We start from the raw sequence: 15,016 nt of genomic DNA on the forward strand, positions 1-15,016 counted from the left end.
AAGAGGATGTAACTCTATTGGAACACAATAATACCTAAATATGTACTTATATGTAGACCAACTATCTTATTAGATCATTGCACAATGTAAAAATTAAGGACATAAAATAATCATAAAATATAATGTTACTTTTGATATTAGTACAGATGCTAAGTGTCAAGCCTCGTAATTATGCACCCAAACCCCACCGTCTAATCACAATTAAATGCACCCACGTCACACGCTCAGTGCCATTAAAACGCACTCACACACTCTGCATGCAGCTGCCAAGTGTCAATTTGGAACATTCGAAAATCATTAGTGGAATACAGGTGTCCACAGGAGAGCGCACGTTCGTCTGAACGTGGGGGCAGACAAAAATGATTTTCTGAAAACAACTGCCCACTCTCCTGCACGCACCTTCTTCTTCCCAAAATTCTGACTTTCCATTCCTCCACCTTCTCTCTAGAAACCCTACCTTCTCTCTAAGAAAACTCATCATTCTTCTTCTCCGATCATCATTCAGGCACCAGTTCTACACTCCCGGCGTAGAGGACGATCGTTTGAACCGATCAGTTTAAGATTCTCAACTGGTAAGTTCATCCTCTCTCCATTCGTGCCTTTCTCTGTAACATGCAAACCCAGGTTTGCGGTTTTATGAGTTTAATCTATCATTCTGAGTAGTTGTCTGGTCTATGTTGGTTATAGTTTGTAGAGGGTGTTGTTGTTCGTTGAGACCTCTGTTAGAAGAAGAACCCTAGCATATATCTGAGAACGTGCGTTCACTTTAAGAGGTAAGGGAAGCTTATTAAGTTTAATTCTTGTGTATGAGTGGTGCTGTATGACGTTATATGAGTTTTATGAAGCATGAAATCTATGTTATTTGATCTTTGGTATATGATTATGATTATGAGTTGATGTATGAGAACTATGAAATGGACTATGATATGAGTATTTGAAAATATGAAAGCTTATGCTAAGAGATGAGTATAATGTAATGAAACTGTAAAATATGAATTTTCCTATGATAATGAACGTTCGTCATTGAACGCTCCTTGACCGTTCGGTGTTGTTAGTAAGCTTCGTTGAATTGAATTCTTTCATTTGGAAAGATTTCTAGTTGAGGACGAACGCCCTCTTGTATTAAGTACTACATTTGAGCGTTCGGCCAAACGTAGATGCCCTGAGTGCTATGTGAGAAATTGAGAAGCTTGTAAATATAAATTTCTACACTTAGTCATTCTTAAATACCTAACTTCCCTGATTTTATAAATTTCTATTTCTATTAATATTTCACATCAGCAATGGGTCTCGACCCAAAGCGTTCGTTATGAGTGGCGCTCGGTCTTATACCGAACGCTCGTCCTTGCCTTTAATTATCAAACGGGTGTAAATAGCGTTCGTCCAAATATTTTAGTAAATGCGTATTACCGCGTTCGGTCATTGACTGACAGTCGGTTTTCCTAAGCGAATTGATCTCGGTATAGTCCTTTAATTAGTCTGGTGGTGTTTATATCCTTTTGGATTTGGCCTAGAGCCCTTGTACTTAACACATTCTAAGTATTATTCGGATTGTACTAGAATCAGTTCATTTAACTGATTTAAGTGGTAATGACGTTCGTCAAATAACATGTGTCGGCTTTATCCTGTTCGTAAATGAGTCTTTCTCGGTCTCGTCTTTAACGTTCGTCCTCAAGAGGGCTGAACGCTCGTCTTTTGATGAAACTAGAATGGAATATGAAAATGATATTAAAGTGGAAAGTTATTAAGAATGAACAGTATATGAGGTGAAACTATGGTTGTGGATTTTGAACGAGCGTTCCAGGGAGGAACGACTCTTGGGTGAAAGTTGAGAATTGTAAAGTATGAATGTGGTAAGCTTAGCTGGCGGTTCATCCTGATGTTCCGTGAGTGCTCGTTCTCAAGTAGAGAGGAGTATGTCATGTGTGGGAATGGCAGGAGGTCCTAGTCCATAATTGTAACTTGGACGGAACGGACTAACCTCGGGAGGTAGCTGATGTAATATTCCAGTTAATTATATCACCGGGTGCACGAACGTCGTAGCTACACAGAATTCATACGATCCGGACAGTCAGTCTAGTAACAGGAAATTGTTTGAATTATAGAAGTTGATGTAAATTGTATGTTGTGATTTAATTAACATGTGTGATGTGTTATGAAATGCATGTTTTTACTTGAATTAAATTCAATAAGCTTACCCTTTCGTTTTCTTTGCGTTGTCTATTGTCCTTGTACGTCCGTCCTGTCTGTGCAATGATCATCCGTGTGGATGTGAGCAGATGGTGAGGCGTTGCTTGAGGAAACGCTGGAAGAAGAAAATTTGGAGGATGCAAATCTCGTGGAAGTTGAAGTGAAGGCCGAACAGTAGTACGTTCGGTTATCTGTTAGTTTAGTATATTAGAATACCGTATTTTTGAACGACCCTTTTTTTTTATTATTATTTGACCGTTCGGTATTTCCGTTTTGTAAACCGTTCGGTCAGGTATGCTTGGGTCGTACTTTGTTCTCTTGTATTTTAGCTTCTTGTAAGGCCATTCGGCCGGAACCTTTGCTGTAGTTAATTAAGACTGATTTGGTTTATCATTAAATGTAATTAATTCTACTATATGGTGTTTACTGTATTTTTGGGATGTTACACTAAGTGTTTAACAAAATAAGAAAGGGTCTATCACTCATCTTTATTTTAACATAAAAAATAATAAAATATTGGTTTAATGTCTTAATAGGTCCCTATTTTCGTCCCAAATTTGAAATAGGTCCCTGTTATATTTGAAGTCTTAATTAGATCCTTATTTTTGTTAATTTGATGCAAATAAATCCTTTCCGTCAATTTCAGAAAACGGTGTTAAGGAATGCGTGACGTGGCGTGTGTGAATTCAATTTTTTAATTAAACATAGGGCAAATTAGGGCTCGTGTCAGAGTTGGGAAAGAAAATGCAGCATGGATTATCAATCTGTAGGTTTATCAATCGCTCACTAATCTCTTTCTCAATATCATCTCTACGACTAGAAACAGCACATTCATCGTCATCAATTTCAACATCTTCATCCTTCACATCCTCTTCCCCTTTCTTCTCCGATTCAAGTCGCCGCGCTTCCTTCGCCATTAGCCTAATTTCCTCGATTTTCTCCTCCATTAAAAGTTGTTCCCCAGAAACATCATTAACCGACAATGACACGGTCTTCCCATCCTCACTTTCCCTTCCATCAATCTCCAAATCTCCATATTGGCGGTTGTGCTTGTAATTCCCTATAGCCCAAACGGCGTAAATCGTCTGTAACACCAGACTCCCCAAAAAATACAAAGCCCTGTATTTGAAGAGATCTTTCATGGAAACCTTCTCAAAAACACCATTCTCCCTCGCGGCAACCTCAGAAACCTGAAACTCTTTCATATTTTCAGATTCCCCGGCGACTACCCCGGCGAGCGTCTCGTTGGAGGGAATTTCCTCGGCGAGGTTGTTGTTTTCTTGTGGAATGGCGATAGGATGTGGCGGTGTGGGCGAAGATAGAAGAGGGAGTGAAAGTGGGTAGGGTTTGGTTTGGGTTCTGGGAATTTTGGGTCGCTAGAATAGAAAAATCCCCATTTACTTCATTCAAAATTTCTGAGTATTAAAATATTGAATTCACATACGCCACGTCACGCACTCCTTAACGCCGTTTTCTGAAATTGACGGAAAGGATTTATTTGCATCAAATTAACAAAAATAAGGATCTAATTAAGACTTCAAATATAACAGGACCTATTTCAAATTTGGGACAAAAATAGGGACATATTGAGACATTAAACCATAAAATATTCTACAAAAGTCATGACGTGGTTGTTTTGAAAAAGAAAAAAAAGAAACAGTTCTTGTATCATCACTCCACAACATTTCCCTCCCAAAAACGCTTCTTACATATAAGACTTCTAAGTTTCCTCCAATTCGAAAACATGGTTCCCGCCGGTGTTGAAAACCACCAACACTAGGCGCGTCACCGGTTTCATTCTTCCATCTATCTATCTTCCCCACAATGGACGACGCAAACGCTACGGTGACGACTCTAGCGGAACTCCTTCAGTCTCCTCGCCCTGTCACTGTCACTGCCACTGCCCATTCCGTCTTCTCTTCCACGCCCCCGCCGCATCGCTCCACCACCTGCTGTGTCCTTACACCTCTTCCCCGCTCAACCGTCCTCGTCGGAACCCTAACCCTCCCCGCCCTCTCCCCTCCCTGCTCCTGCCTCCGCTTCTCCGACGCCTCCGCTACCCTCTGCTGCGACCTCCTCCGTTTCCGCCCCGCCGCTCTGAACAGGGAAATACGCGTCACCGCCTGGAATTTCATTCCCTTCAAGCGCCACGGCTGCGATGTCGCCCACGGCCTATTAGAGATTATCAATTGGCGCTTCTCCGGCACCAACCAAGGGTCCAACGCTGTGGATTCGCTTCCGCTGGCGCCGAATTGTGTCCGACAATCCGGTGCCAGAATGAGAAGCCTCCACGGTGTGGTGGAGTCCGTTGGTCCCCTCTTTGTCGTGCAGTGCACCATGGCGGCTAGTACCTCTGGCTTGAATTCAGGCTCTAAGGTGAACCTGCCAGGGTTTTCAGTGCAATTGGTGTGTTGTGAGTGTAGGTTTTGTTGTTCCAAGGAGGTTTTGATTGGCAAATTGAATGAGAGTAGGAAGGGACACTCTTTTACCAAAATGGAGATTGTGTATTTTTGTGGCAGTGCTTCCTCTTGGCACCCTGTAATCACCAAGCTAATTGACGAACGGGTTGTGGTGTCTGGTTTGAAGAAGAAGCTAGTTTACCTGACGAAGGAGGAGTCTCGAGAGATGTATGTGACTAAAGATGAGTCGGTTCTGCATGTTGGGTCTTGTTCGGAGAAATGCATGCCAAGCCTGAAGAGTGAGATCAAGGGAAAGGGTGAATGTGGTTCTTATATTGGTGTAGTTAAAGGTGCGTACATGCAAGGGATGGTTCTGGAGTTGGACCATGATGTGTGGCTTCTTTTAACTGATCAACTGCATACCTCGATGCATGGTCTGAGAGTTGGCTCCATTGTAAGTGAAGCAAATTTTCTGTTTTCTTGACCTGAGATATCTTTTGGATTGTGAATGTAGCACCATATTGAAGAACACAGATCTTTTTCTCACTGTCAGGATAAATTTCACCTCCTGAGGTATCTATTGGGTTGTAAATGTAGCACCATGTTGAAGAACACATTTTTTTCCCAGACATCCAATAGGATGTGCTCATTTATCACATCTCATTCATTAGTATGATGTGGCAACAGGGTGAATTAATCTTAAATGTCCGTGTAAAAATGTTTTACATTGGGGTGCTTACAAATTGAACTCGTGACCTATATAATCTGTGACCCATTTTGAGTTTTAAGTTTTGACACCAAAAATCATAACCGTTTGCAGTTATCTGTAAGAAATGTGCATATTGTAAATCCGCACTTTTCGTGGACAAAAATAATTATTCTTGGGGCCTGCATCAAGACCAGCATTATTGTGCAATCCTTCTCCCCGTGCCAAACTGTGTATGTATTGCTACTATAACTGTGCTTGCTTGTGTTCTGTTCAAATTGACATTGCATAAATGCTTAAAGTACGACAGTCTGAAGAAGTTGAGCTTGGGCTAATGCAAGCAACTGCATGTGACTGAAATACTGAAATATGCATGGTCATGTTCTGAATTGTTGTACGTTTTGCATGATACAATATTAGCTGCATATTTTTCAAAAGCTCTCTCAAGAAAGCAGCCAAGAAAAGCAATTGATTTCTTTAACAATTATCCACAAGTTGTTCCTTAAATGTTTCTGACCTATTTGATAAGTCTATTTGCATAATCATATTCTTTGCAGAAAAGTCATGATTCAGTTTAGTATTGCAGGTGTAATGTAGTTTTTCCTTCTGCCGGTATGCTAGGGAAGTTCATTCAGTCGTTACCATTTTCTGCAAGACTCTGGTATTAAATAATTTGATTTACTTTTACTGCAATTGATTTGGAACTTAAGAGTTTTAAAGATTGCTGGAATATATGTCATTCCTTTTTCGTGGCAGGGTATTACTTCTTGTCTCAAGCTTCCGGAAAAAGTTTGATGGTATATTATCTGACAAGGAGATTTTGGGATCAAAACATGTAATCTTCTTCCTTTGATTTTAAGGTGTTCTTACTTTGGCTGAAGCTCTTTGATCTATTCCATTTCTAATGAATTTAATTATGCAAGGTTTTAACAGAAAGAAGGGCTAGTTCAGATGTATGCTAGTTCACTTTTCCCTTGGTCAATATTTCAAACTCAGGTTCGTCAACAAATTGACAGCTGGGAATATTTCGTTGATACCAACTTTCTGCCTTAATTTGGTAATACTGTTTTCCTTTGGTAGCAAGGTGCTCCTGTGTGGCTGTGCACACATGACTTGAATGGTTGTGGTAGAGTACTGAATTGCAGTTTTCTGAAATTGGTATGTTATTTGTGTTTATATTTAATTTTCTTCTGATACTTCGTAATGTTTGGATCTAGCATGGTCTATATATAGCATATAGGCTTTACTTCATCCGAAAAAAGAATTTTACTGTTATGTTTTCATAGAAAGAATTTGTTATTAACCACTGAAGGATAATTACTTCATCTGTTTTATTACAGGTAATACCGATCTCTATCTTCATTTGTCACTGTATACACACCTTGCTAAGAATTATGAAGTCGGAAAATCACTGTAAATTATTGCCTATTGGCAACCAGTTCAGTATTTTATCACGTGAAGCAAGATATAATGGTAGATCACTTAGGAGGATCATTCAAAGTGAAGATGTAGGTGTTGTTTTGCTTGGGTACCTTAAGGTTAGTGGTTCAATTTATCTTTCATTTCCATGCTTGTGAATAAACCACAATTGTCAATGGTTGTTCTTCTTTTTATTCTTTTTAACGTGACATGATTTTCTTTGATCTTTTAAAGAAGGAGACACGGCAAAAATTTAAATGATTCTTGGAGAATGTTGATTACTAATAATTTGGTTATCATGCTTTTGGCTTTTTGCTTTGCCTATTCAGGTTGATCCATCGACTAGAAGACTGCATCTGGTTGATGCAACTGGTGGTGTTGATATTGTCATACCAGACCTTCCCTTAACTTGGAACCCCAACGAAATATATGAGGTTTGTTGTCCCATATGTAGTCCATATTTTCTTAAAGAGGGACTAAAATGAGACTATATATTTTTGAAGGACTAAAATTAAACACTGCCTTTTGCAGACTTAACATTTCTAACCCTTGTAAATTTATGGGTTCAACTGATTTCATAGTTTAGTCGATACTTGTAGCCAAGTATCTAATTTCTTTTACAAGTTGATTTTGTGAGGTTGAGATGATTTTATTAATTATTTTTCTTGACAGTTTGAAAATAGTGTTTAAAAGTTCCTAACTTGATCACAGGTAATTAGGCTGTCCTCAGAATTATGTGTTTAAACTAAACAGTCATTTTGGATTTACAGGTGACGGACTATGAGGTTTTTATGGACAAAATAGACGAACCTGTGGATCAGATTGAAAGGCTTGGGAGTGAGTCATTATCATGTAGAACAATCTTTAATTGCTCCAAAGCAAAAAGAGAATTAAGCACTCCATTTTTTGTTTGCTGTCATTGGAAGAATGTTAAATGCAGAAACATTCCCCTTTACTCATGCATAAATAGTAAGAATGAAAGTGAGACACTAGAGCCTGGATCCTACCATATGCTTAGAGTATCTCACAAATTTCCTCTTCAAGAAAAGGTTTGTTTTTGTTAGATTTAGTCAGAAATTATAGTCATTAATTTCAATATGAACTGCTATCAAATCTTCATTAGAACAGTTACTTGGTAAAAAAAGGAAGTGTAGAGTTAAAGATGAGAAGATTGTGAAGTACCAGCTTAGACTAATGTGTTCCCTTTCAGATTTTATTTCTGGAAGTTTAGTTTCTCTGCAAGTTTAATATTATTAACAGACTGGTGGCCTATTATGTTTTAAGTTTTTTTGTATATAACTAATCTTTCTTGGTTATGATAATTTCAAAATCCATATTACGTAATTAAATGCCCTATGGTCAGTTGAGATTCTTTAAAATCTTATTAAGGACACAATCTGTAGAAAACTTAAGATTTATGAATTGTGAGTGGAATGAAGAAATTTCCTATATTATAGTTTCCTTGATCCAGTAAATGTCAAATTTACCCATTAGTGCTAAACAGCATAGACGTGAGTTTTTCTTAATTCTGATTTTTCATAGGGAGTTAGAATCCTAAATCCGTCAAAGACTACAAATTCCTAACCCTAGTTACTAGGTGGGTGCTGGAGATGTCTTTTTGTCTCTAGCTTGATCCCGCGAGTGAAAAAAAAATTAGTTTTGACTTGAAGCATCAAAGATAGTCATAAAGACATGCTGGCTCAAACCCTATGCTTAGTTTATAATTTAACTAGCACATAGGAAATAGAAACTGCCAGATTTGAAGTCCTGACCTCTGTTTTTGTTAGGTTCCTAAGTTTGAAACCTACCTAAAACAATCACTCACACACTCAGAATCGAGAATTAACACTGTAAAAAAGAATGGTTTATGTATTGATATCGAAAGAAAGTACACAGATAGCGCTAATGGAGGCCTAATCCCCCTCTTAGCCCTAACGGAGGCCTAATCCCCCTCACAAGGTCCAAGACCTGTCTATACAAAAGAATACTCAAAGTTGTCCTCTCTACCAGACCCCCCTTGCCTTCTTATAGCAGCAACCCACTTCTAACTACCTAATGCATTTAATTCCTAAACTGTTTTCTCTCCCCTACATCTATTACCTATTATAGCCTCTCATATTAGATCCTATCATTACATCCCGCTGCTAAACAACCTTGTCCTCAAGGTTGGAATCGTGAAATTTGATCTCCTAACTCCTCTTCATCATCGTGTAATCATATGAAGGGAACCCTCTGGCAACTGCCCTCCAATTCAGGTCTCGAGGTTTGGGTGGTGGCAATTCCTCCTCCAATGACTTCCATTCTTCTTGGATTTTATTAGCTTCCAGCATTTTGATCACCTCTTTTCCAGAATCATAAGCCCTGAGGAAATGGTCTTCGATGTCTTTCAATGCTTCAAACAGCTCTCTCCCCTCTGCAGGTGTATCAAGAACGACAAGGCCCTTTTTTTGTTCGCTGGTCCACCTCTTCACAGAATCCATCCTTCTTTCCTGGGCATTGATTCTTCCATCCACCTTTCCCTCCCCACCCTTCATTCTAATTCTAAGACCGTTCGGCCAATGAATGGGAGACCGTTTTGACTGTAAGACCGTTCGGCCTTTGACTGTAACTGTAAGACCATTCGGTTCCGGCCGTCCTCTCACGTTCGGATTCGGCGGTTCTCTCCCGTTCGGGTCCAACAGTCCTCTTCCGTGCGAATCTGGCAGTCCTCTCCTGTTCGGATCTGGCCATCCTCTCCTGTTTGGATCCGGTAGATTTCAGGTGTTCAGTACTGACCCCACACTCTCGGCGGCTCATGATCTACCTGGGTGATTGGCATCGGATCGCTCGGCGAGTCCCGATTTGCCTGGGTGATTGGCCTCTGATCGCTCGGCGACTCCCGATCTTCCTGGGTGATTGGCCTCGAACCGTTCGGCAACTCCCGATCGGCCTGGGTTATAGCGATTGGCCTCAGATCTCTCGACAACTCTCGATCGGCCTGGGTCATAGCGATTGGCCTCGGATAGTGTCACCTCTCCGCTCGTTCGTCCCCAAGACGACTGGTCTTCAATGGCCTCGAACTGTTCGGTGACTCCCTGGAACTCCTCAACATCCCTTGCGATCCGCATCACCACCATCCATTCCTGTGGGTCATGCTGTCAGACTTGATTCCGAATGTCCTCTTGCAATCCCGCAGGAAAATATCCTAACAACTGCTCGTCCGGCACCGTCTTCGTTCAACCCGCCAATATCTTGAAGTCTTGTACATACTCGTCCACCGTCCCCGTCTGTCTCAATGTCATCAACCTCTCAACAATGGTTTCAAACCTTACCACCAATGCATGCTTCAATCCTGCTCAAGAACAATTCTTGGCCTTCTCCCTCCAAAATCAGAACCAGTACCCCGCGCTTCCCTCCATGCTGATGTACGCTAATCGCACCTTCTCGTCATCCAATACCCCTTGTAACTCGAAAAATTTCTCTGCGCTATTGATCCAGTTTAACGGATTCGATCCCCTCGAAGACGGGTAGCTCCACCCGTTTTTGCCAGTTGTTTTGCCCCTCGGTATGTTCGCCATCCTTTCCTCCTTCATCTTCCCGCCTCGCCCTTCGACGCTCGTTGACAGACGCTTGGCTCCCATCTGCGTGTCCATCCTGGTTCCTGTTTCGTCCACCCAGCATTTGCCGTATTTCTTGCATATTTCTTTTCCATTCTGCCATGCTCCTTTCGCTAGTCCTCCTCTCCTAGGTATTGTCTTTTCCTTCCCTCACGCTTATCCTCCCTTTGATTCTATTCTCCAAAGCGGTAGTTTGCCCACCGTCTTGCTCTGCCTTTAATTGGATACGGTAGGTCCCTCCCAAGCGTATCCGGCGGGTCGGACCAATTGATAGGTTCCTTAGTTTGAAACCTAACTAAAACAATCACTCACACACTCACAATCGAGAATTAACACTGTAAAAAAGAATGGTTTATGTATTGATACTGAAAGAAAGTACACAGATAGCGCTAATGGAGGCCTAATCCCCCTCTTAGCCCTAACGGAGGCCTAATCCCCCTCACAAGGTCCAAGACCTGTCTATACAAAAGAATACTCAAAGGTGTCCTCTCTACTAGACCCCCCTTGCCTTCTTATAGCGGCAACCCACTTCTAACTACCCAACGCAATTAATTCCTAAACTGTTTTCTCTCCCCTACATCTATTACGTATTATAACCTCTCATATTAGATCCTATCAGTTTTGGTGCATGTCAATTATCAAGGATTAAGAGGTTAAGCTATTACGCGTGCTTAAGAGTGAATTTTTACAATATACAGAATACCTTAATGCAATAATGTACTCTGAAAATCAATGTTATATGAGTACAATGCTGTTTAGTTGCTTGCAGATCCATGTAAAAGACTTGCTGAAGTATTTTGATGTGATAAAGGAGGTGCTTTTTTGTTATTAATCTTACATGTGGAGCATTATGCATCCTAAAGTGTTCCATGGATGTAAAATATCCATATTCTTTTTCAACAATTCTACTCTGCTAAGGCCCCCATTTCAATTATTGCAGTACTCTAATAAAGCAGGATGTATCAAGTCAAGTACTTTTGTTGAAGCCATGCTTTTTCCATTTATTTTATTGTTTGATGGGAAGAGTGGAATTGCTCGTCCATGCAACGCTTCTTGGGACAAGACAAAGGAACTTTCAAAATCTTGTCTGAGTGGTAATAATGAATATAAATTTTCCAATAAGAGGCAGAAACTTGTTAAGGAATCAGTAAGTTCATCAAAGGAAGAATTTCACACTTCCATATATGAGCTGAGTGCTTGTTCTAATTCTTCCAGGAAACCAGAAGAGAACAGAAAATGTGTCAACATGAGATCTTCTCATGATTTATCTTGTCTGGTTACTTTTAAAAGCCTCCAAAGTGAGAATGAGGTTTGCCCAGCTATCTTGCGTTCTGCGTTACCTATGAAAGATGCAAGCTTAAATTCAAAACCTTCAAGGAAAATTTTGCTAGAGTTCTCATCAGATAGATTTTTAAAGTACCAGGTATATCTTATTGTCCTTGGCCTGCCTACCAAGGATAGTAGGTATTAATTGATTTTATATAGTAGTGCAAACCCAAGTATTAATTTACTATCTACTGCATTTCAGTTGTTGCAGATTGGTGATTATTACATCATAGATAATAAGAGAAGGGATATCTCTGGAAGTACAAAAGATGTTGACTTTGGTAGGAGTGACAGTGTTAAATTACTTATTGATTCCGGAAAACGTATTTGGAGCCTTTCATTTATTTATGATGAGAACCTTTCTGATCATCTATCAGAATATACATCTGCAAAAGATTCTTTATCTCCTTCGGCTGATGGAGTTTCATCTAATCATCAAAAACTTCTGCGGAGGTCCAATAGTGAACCTTCCAGTGTCAGTTCAGATGTTTGCCTATATCTCCCCATCAGTCTTGCAGATGTCTTTGAGGATAATGTTATGGAATTGGAAGATAGTCAAAGCTTGCAGTCTGTAATATCAGAAGATAGTGCTAACCTTTCTTTAGGTACTGGGACTTCAGAGGATAGACCTAAATCTTGTTTTGGAACTCAGAGATCAAACAGCCTGTTCCCTGAGGGCAATTTGATGTCTCTTGAGGGGAATGTGATTGAAATTCATAAAACTGGCTCTGGTTTCTTCAGTTCATGCTCAAGTGGTGCAAACGTTGATTCTCTTCAGTTGACAGGTCTCGTTGGGACTAGAAGCAATTTCTGCATTCACGTTTTAGTGCATCACCATATTGTAACTGGAATCCCATCTTATTCTATATTTATCTTCATATTTTCTTTGCTTATCTTGTTACATAATCTTGTTAGTTTATTTCTTATTAGGTGAATATTTGTGGTTCTGTAAATAAACATACTTTCCCTACTGGATTTGGACCTGGTGTAACTGCAGTATTTCATCGAATTCTCTATGCAAGGTATGCATTTGATTATCCGCGACAAGAAATAATTGGAAACCAGTTTTTGTTTCACTGCACTGTTAAAGAAATAATAGTAATATTGACAGTGGTGAACTGCTCTGTAAAAAAAAATCCATTGACGAGTGTGTTGCATGTGTTCTTGTATGCCAATCTGTTCTGTATACATAATTTTACTCTTCCATTTTTCCATATGCACTTATATGAAGGAATATCCTCCCATTTATTATGTGAAATGACTTTAATTTTCAACATGATTGATTCCTTGTCTTCTGCTCTGCAGGGCACAAAATAAATTTATGTTGCTGCCTGTGTCATTTATTGTAATAAAATCCATAAAAGTATGTGATAAACAATGCGGTGACAGGCCCTCTGTTTTAAGCTCTACTAAAGATGCCGATGATGCATCTCGAGAGTATATCTCTTGTTTGATCTCTGAATTGCCTCAAGGCTTGACCCACAAGAAAATAGTGTTTCGATGCAGGGTAAATTGATTTTACATTTATCCATCAAATATTTGTGCTCTCATTCTCATAGAACATTGTTTTTTATGCTGTCATTTGCGAACAGGTGGTTGCAGTCCTTGTTTTAGTTATAGAGAGAAAGACCACAAATTTTATTGCAGAAACAAAAGTTAATGCTCAAGGGACTCTTTTGGACATTCCACTTGCTTGTTTTTTGTTGGGTAAGTTATGTGTAAATGCTACTCAAGAAAAGTCATCTATAATCACTTTCTTTTTCTTGCATGTGCATGTATTGTTGGTCGAATATGGTTTAACTGACAGTTGTTTTACTTGATGTTTTATACATTATAAACATCTTTTAAATATTTTATATAATAATTCCACATAATTTGTCTACTTTTTATGGCTTGGGTGAGTTTCTGTTTCCTAACTTCTATTTAGTTTGTGTTCCTCTATCATTTCTGACATGGACTCCTTGTTTGATTATTGCGTTATGCCCATATCTATTAGTATTCACTTGGCAATATTCTTATATAAGTTGTATTTATATGTTGGGCTGTAGCAAATTTTGTAGGAAACAAACTTTCCCGTGACCATTTTTTTTATGGTATTTTATTCTTGCAGAAGATGGATCATCATCATGTTGTTGCTGGGCTAGTGCTGAAAGGGCAGCAACTTTGTTGAGACTACGTGAAGAACTAACCACATCCCATCATCTAGGGAGAATTTTGAAAAAGCACAAAAAAATTACAGTGAAAAGCCATGCATTATCTGTTGATTCTCCTTGCCAAGATCATATTTTTACAGTTGCTTCTGGGAATGCTCTTTGCAGTTCCGACGAAAACATCCTCAAGTTCATTTTATGCAATGCATGCATCGGAGGAATATGGGTGAGTTATCATATATTGATTGGAAGTAGTCAGACATGATTAGTTTATCATGAAGATCTTGGAGAGTAGAGTAATATTAAGACTGGTATATTGTGTCGATTTTATCAAAAAAACTACATTCTTCAGAGGCAAAAGTAGAAGAAAACCTTCATTTGTTAATGAGTAATATTAAGTTTGGTGACGTAATAATTGTGACATTCTGTGATTTGTTGCTCACAGCTTGCTCCCCTTGTTTATAAGTAGATATATTTTGCATCCGGCCTCATATCATTTCAGTTTCTTTGGCTCTTACGGAGTTTACTAATTAAGGCTTTTAACCTGACATGAGCAGAATGTTGTTGCTGGTGGGATGGATGCAGAGGAAACAAGACAGTTGGGAGAGGAATACCTCACAGAAATGCTGAATGTGCATAACATGCGGAATATGTGGGCCGAAGAAGTCTCTTACCCACGCACTCGGGCTGAAGCAAGACATATGATTCAGGAACTTCTGAAAAATTAATGCCTATGGTCAGACATGTATTTCTATGTAAAAATTAGCAGAAGTAGCATGCTGAAATAGGTCTTGTAATTAGATCGTGTTCGGTCGACCTCTTCTGGGCTTCTCTTTTATGTAAAAAAAAAAGATATACCAAACATTTTTTGAAAAACTTGTTAGACTTTAGTTTCATCTATATAAAAGGAGAAAAGTATTTGAATAGTATTTCAAATTATGTAATAAAAAGAAAGATAAATAATATATATATAACCTCCCATAACCTGCCATTACCTTTATATTTTAAGATAAGATTTACAACTTATTTTTATTTTTATATTATATAAATTTGTTTAAATTTATCTTATAATATATACATATTATAAAATATAAGAATGATTTGTCGATGAAATTTAAAGAGAATAAAATTTTGTTTCTTTAAAATATTAATTTTATTTCATATGAAAAATAATAATAATAATATTTTATGAGAATTATGTTTTAGTTATAGATTACAATAATTAAAATC

The 15,016-nt window shown here is 38.8% G+C and overlaps 1 protein-coding gene and 1 long non-coding RNA gene across 7 annotated transcripts; both read left to right on the plus strand.

The window, feature by feature from the left end:
- The first annotated feature begins 473 nt into the window (after nt 1-473).
- LOC128196759 (uncharacterized) lies at nt 474-2,505 on the plus strand. Its single transcript, XR_008249122.1, has 3 exons — nt 474-572; nt 688-773; nt 2,280-2,505. It is a non-coding gene; the product is annotated as an uncharacterized LOC128196759 (long non-coding RNA).
- Nucleotides 2,506-3,867: 1,362 nt separating this feature from the next.
- On the plus strand, nt 3,868-14,712 carry LOC108319544 (CST complex subunit CTC1). Of its 6 annotated transcripts, XM_052877954.1 has the most exons (16): nt 3,868-5,043; nt 5,410-5,528; nt 5,882-5,956; nt 6,052-6,130; nt 6,229-6,291; nt 6,376-6,453; nt 6,636-6,833; nt 7,044-7,148; nt 7,485-7,763; nt 11,251-11,733; nt 11,839-12,477; nt 12,567-12,658; nt 12,942-13,143; nt 13,229-13,343; nt 13,747-14,012; nt 14,344-14,712. In XM_052877954.1, exons 1-16 carry the CDS (start codon nt 4,015-4,017, stop codon nt 14,512-14,514), a joined length of 3,993 nt encoding a protein of 1,330 aa, XP_052733914.1. In that variant the 5' UTR covers nt 3,868-4,014; the 3' UTR covers nt 14,515-14,712. The 6 variants fall into 6 exon arrangements, with proteins under 6 accessions (XP_052733914.1, XP_052733918.1, XP_052733916.1 ...); XM_052877958.1 differs by lacking the exon at nt 11,251-11,733; XM_052877956.1 differs by lacking the exon at nt 6,376-6,453.
- The last annotated feature ends 304 nt before the right edge of the window (nt 14,713-15,016 follow it).

The sequence above is a fragment of the Vigna angularis genome, chromosome 5 (assembly GCF_016808095.1).
Source record: "Vigna angularis cultivar LongXiaoDou No.4 chromosome 5, ASM1680809v1, whole genome shotgun sequence".
Taxonomy (NCBI): domain Eukaryota; kingdom Viridiplantae; phylum Streptophyta; class Magnoliopsida; order Fabales; family Fabaceae; genus Vigna; species Vigna angularis.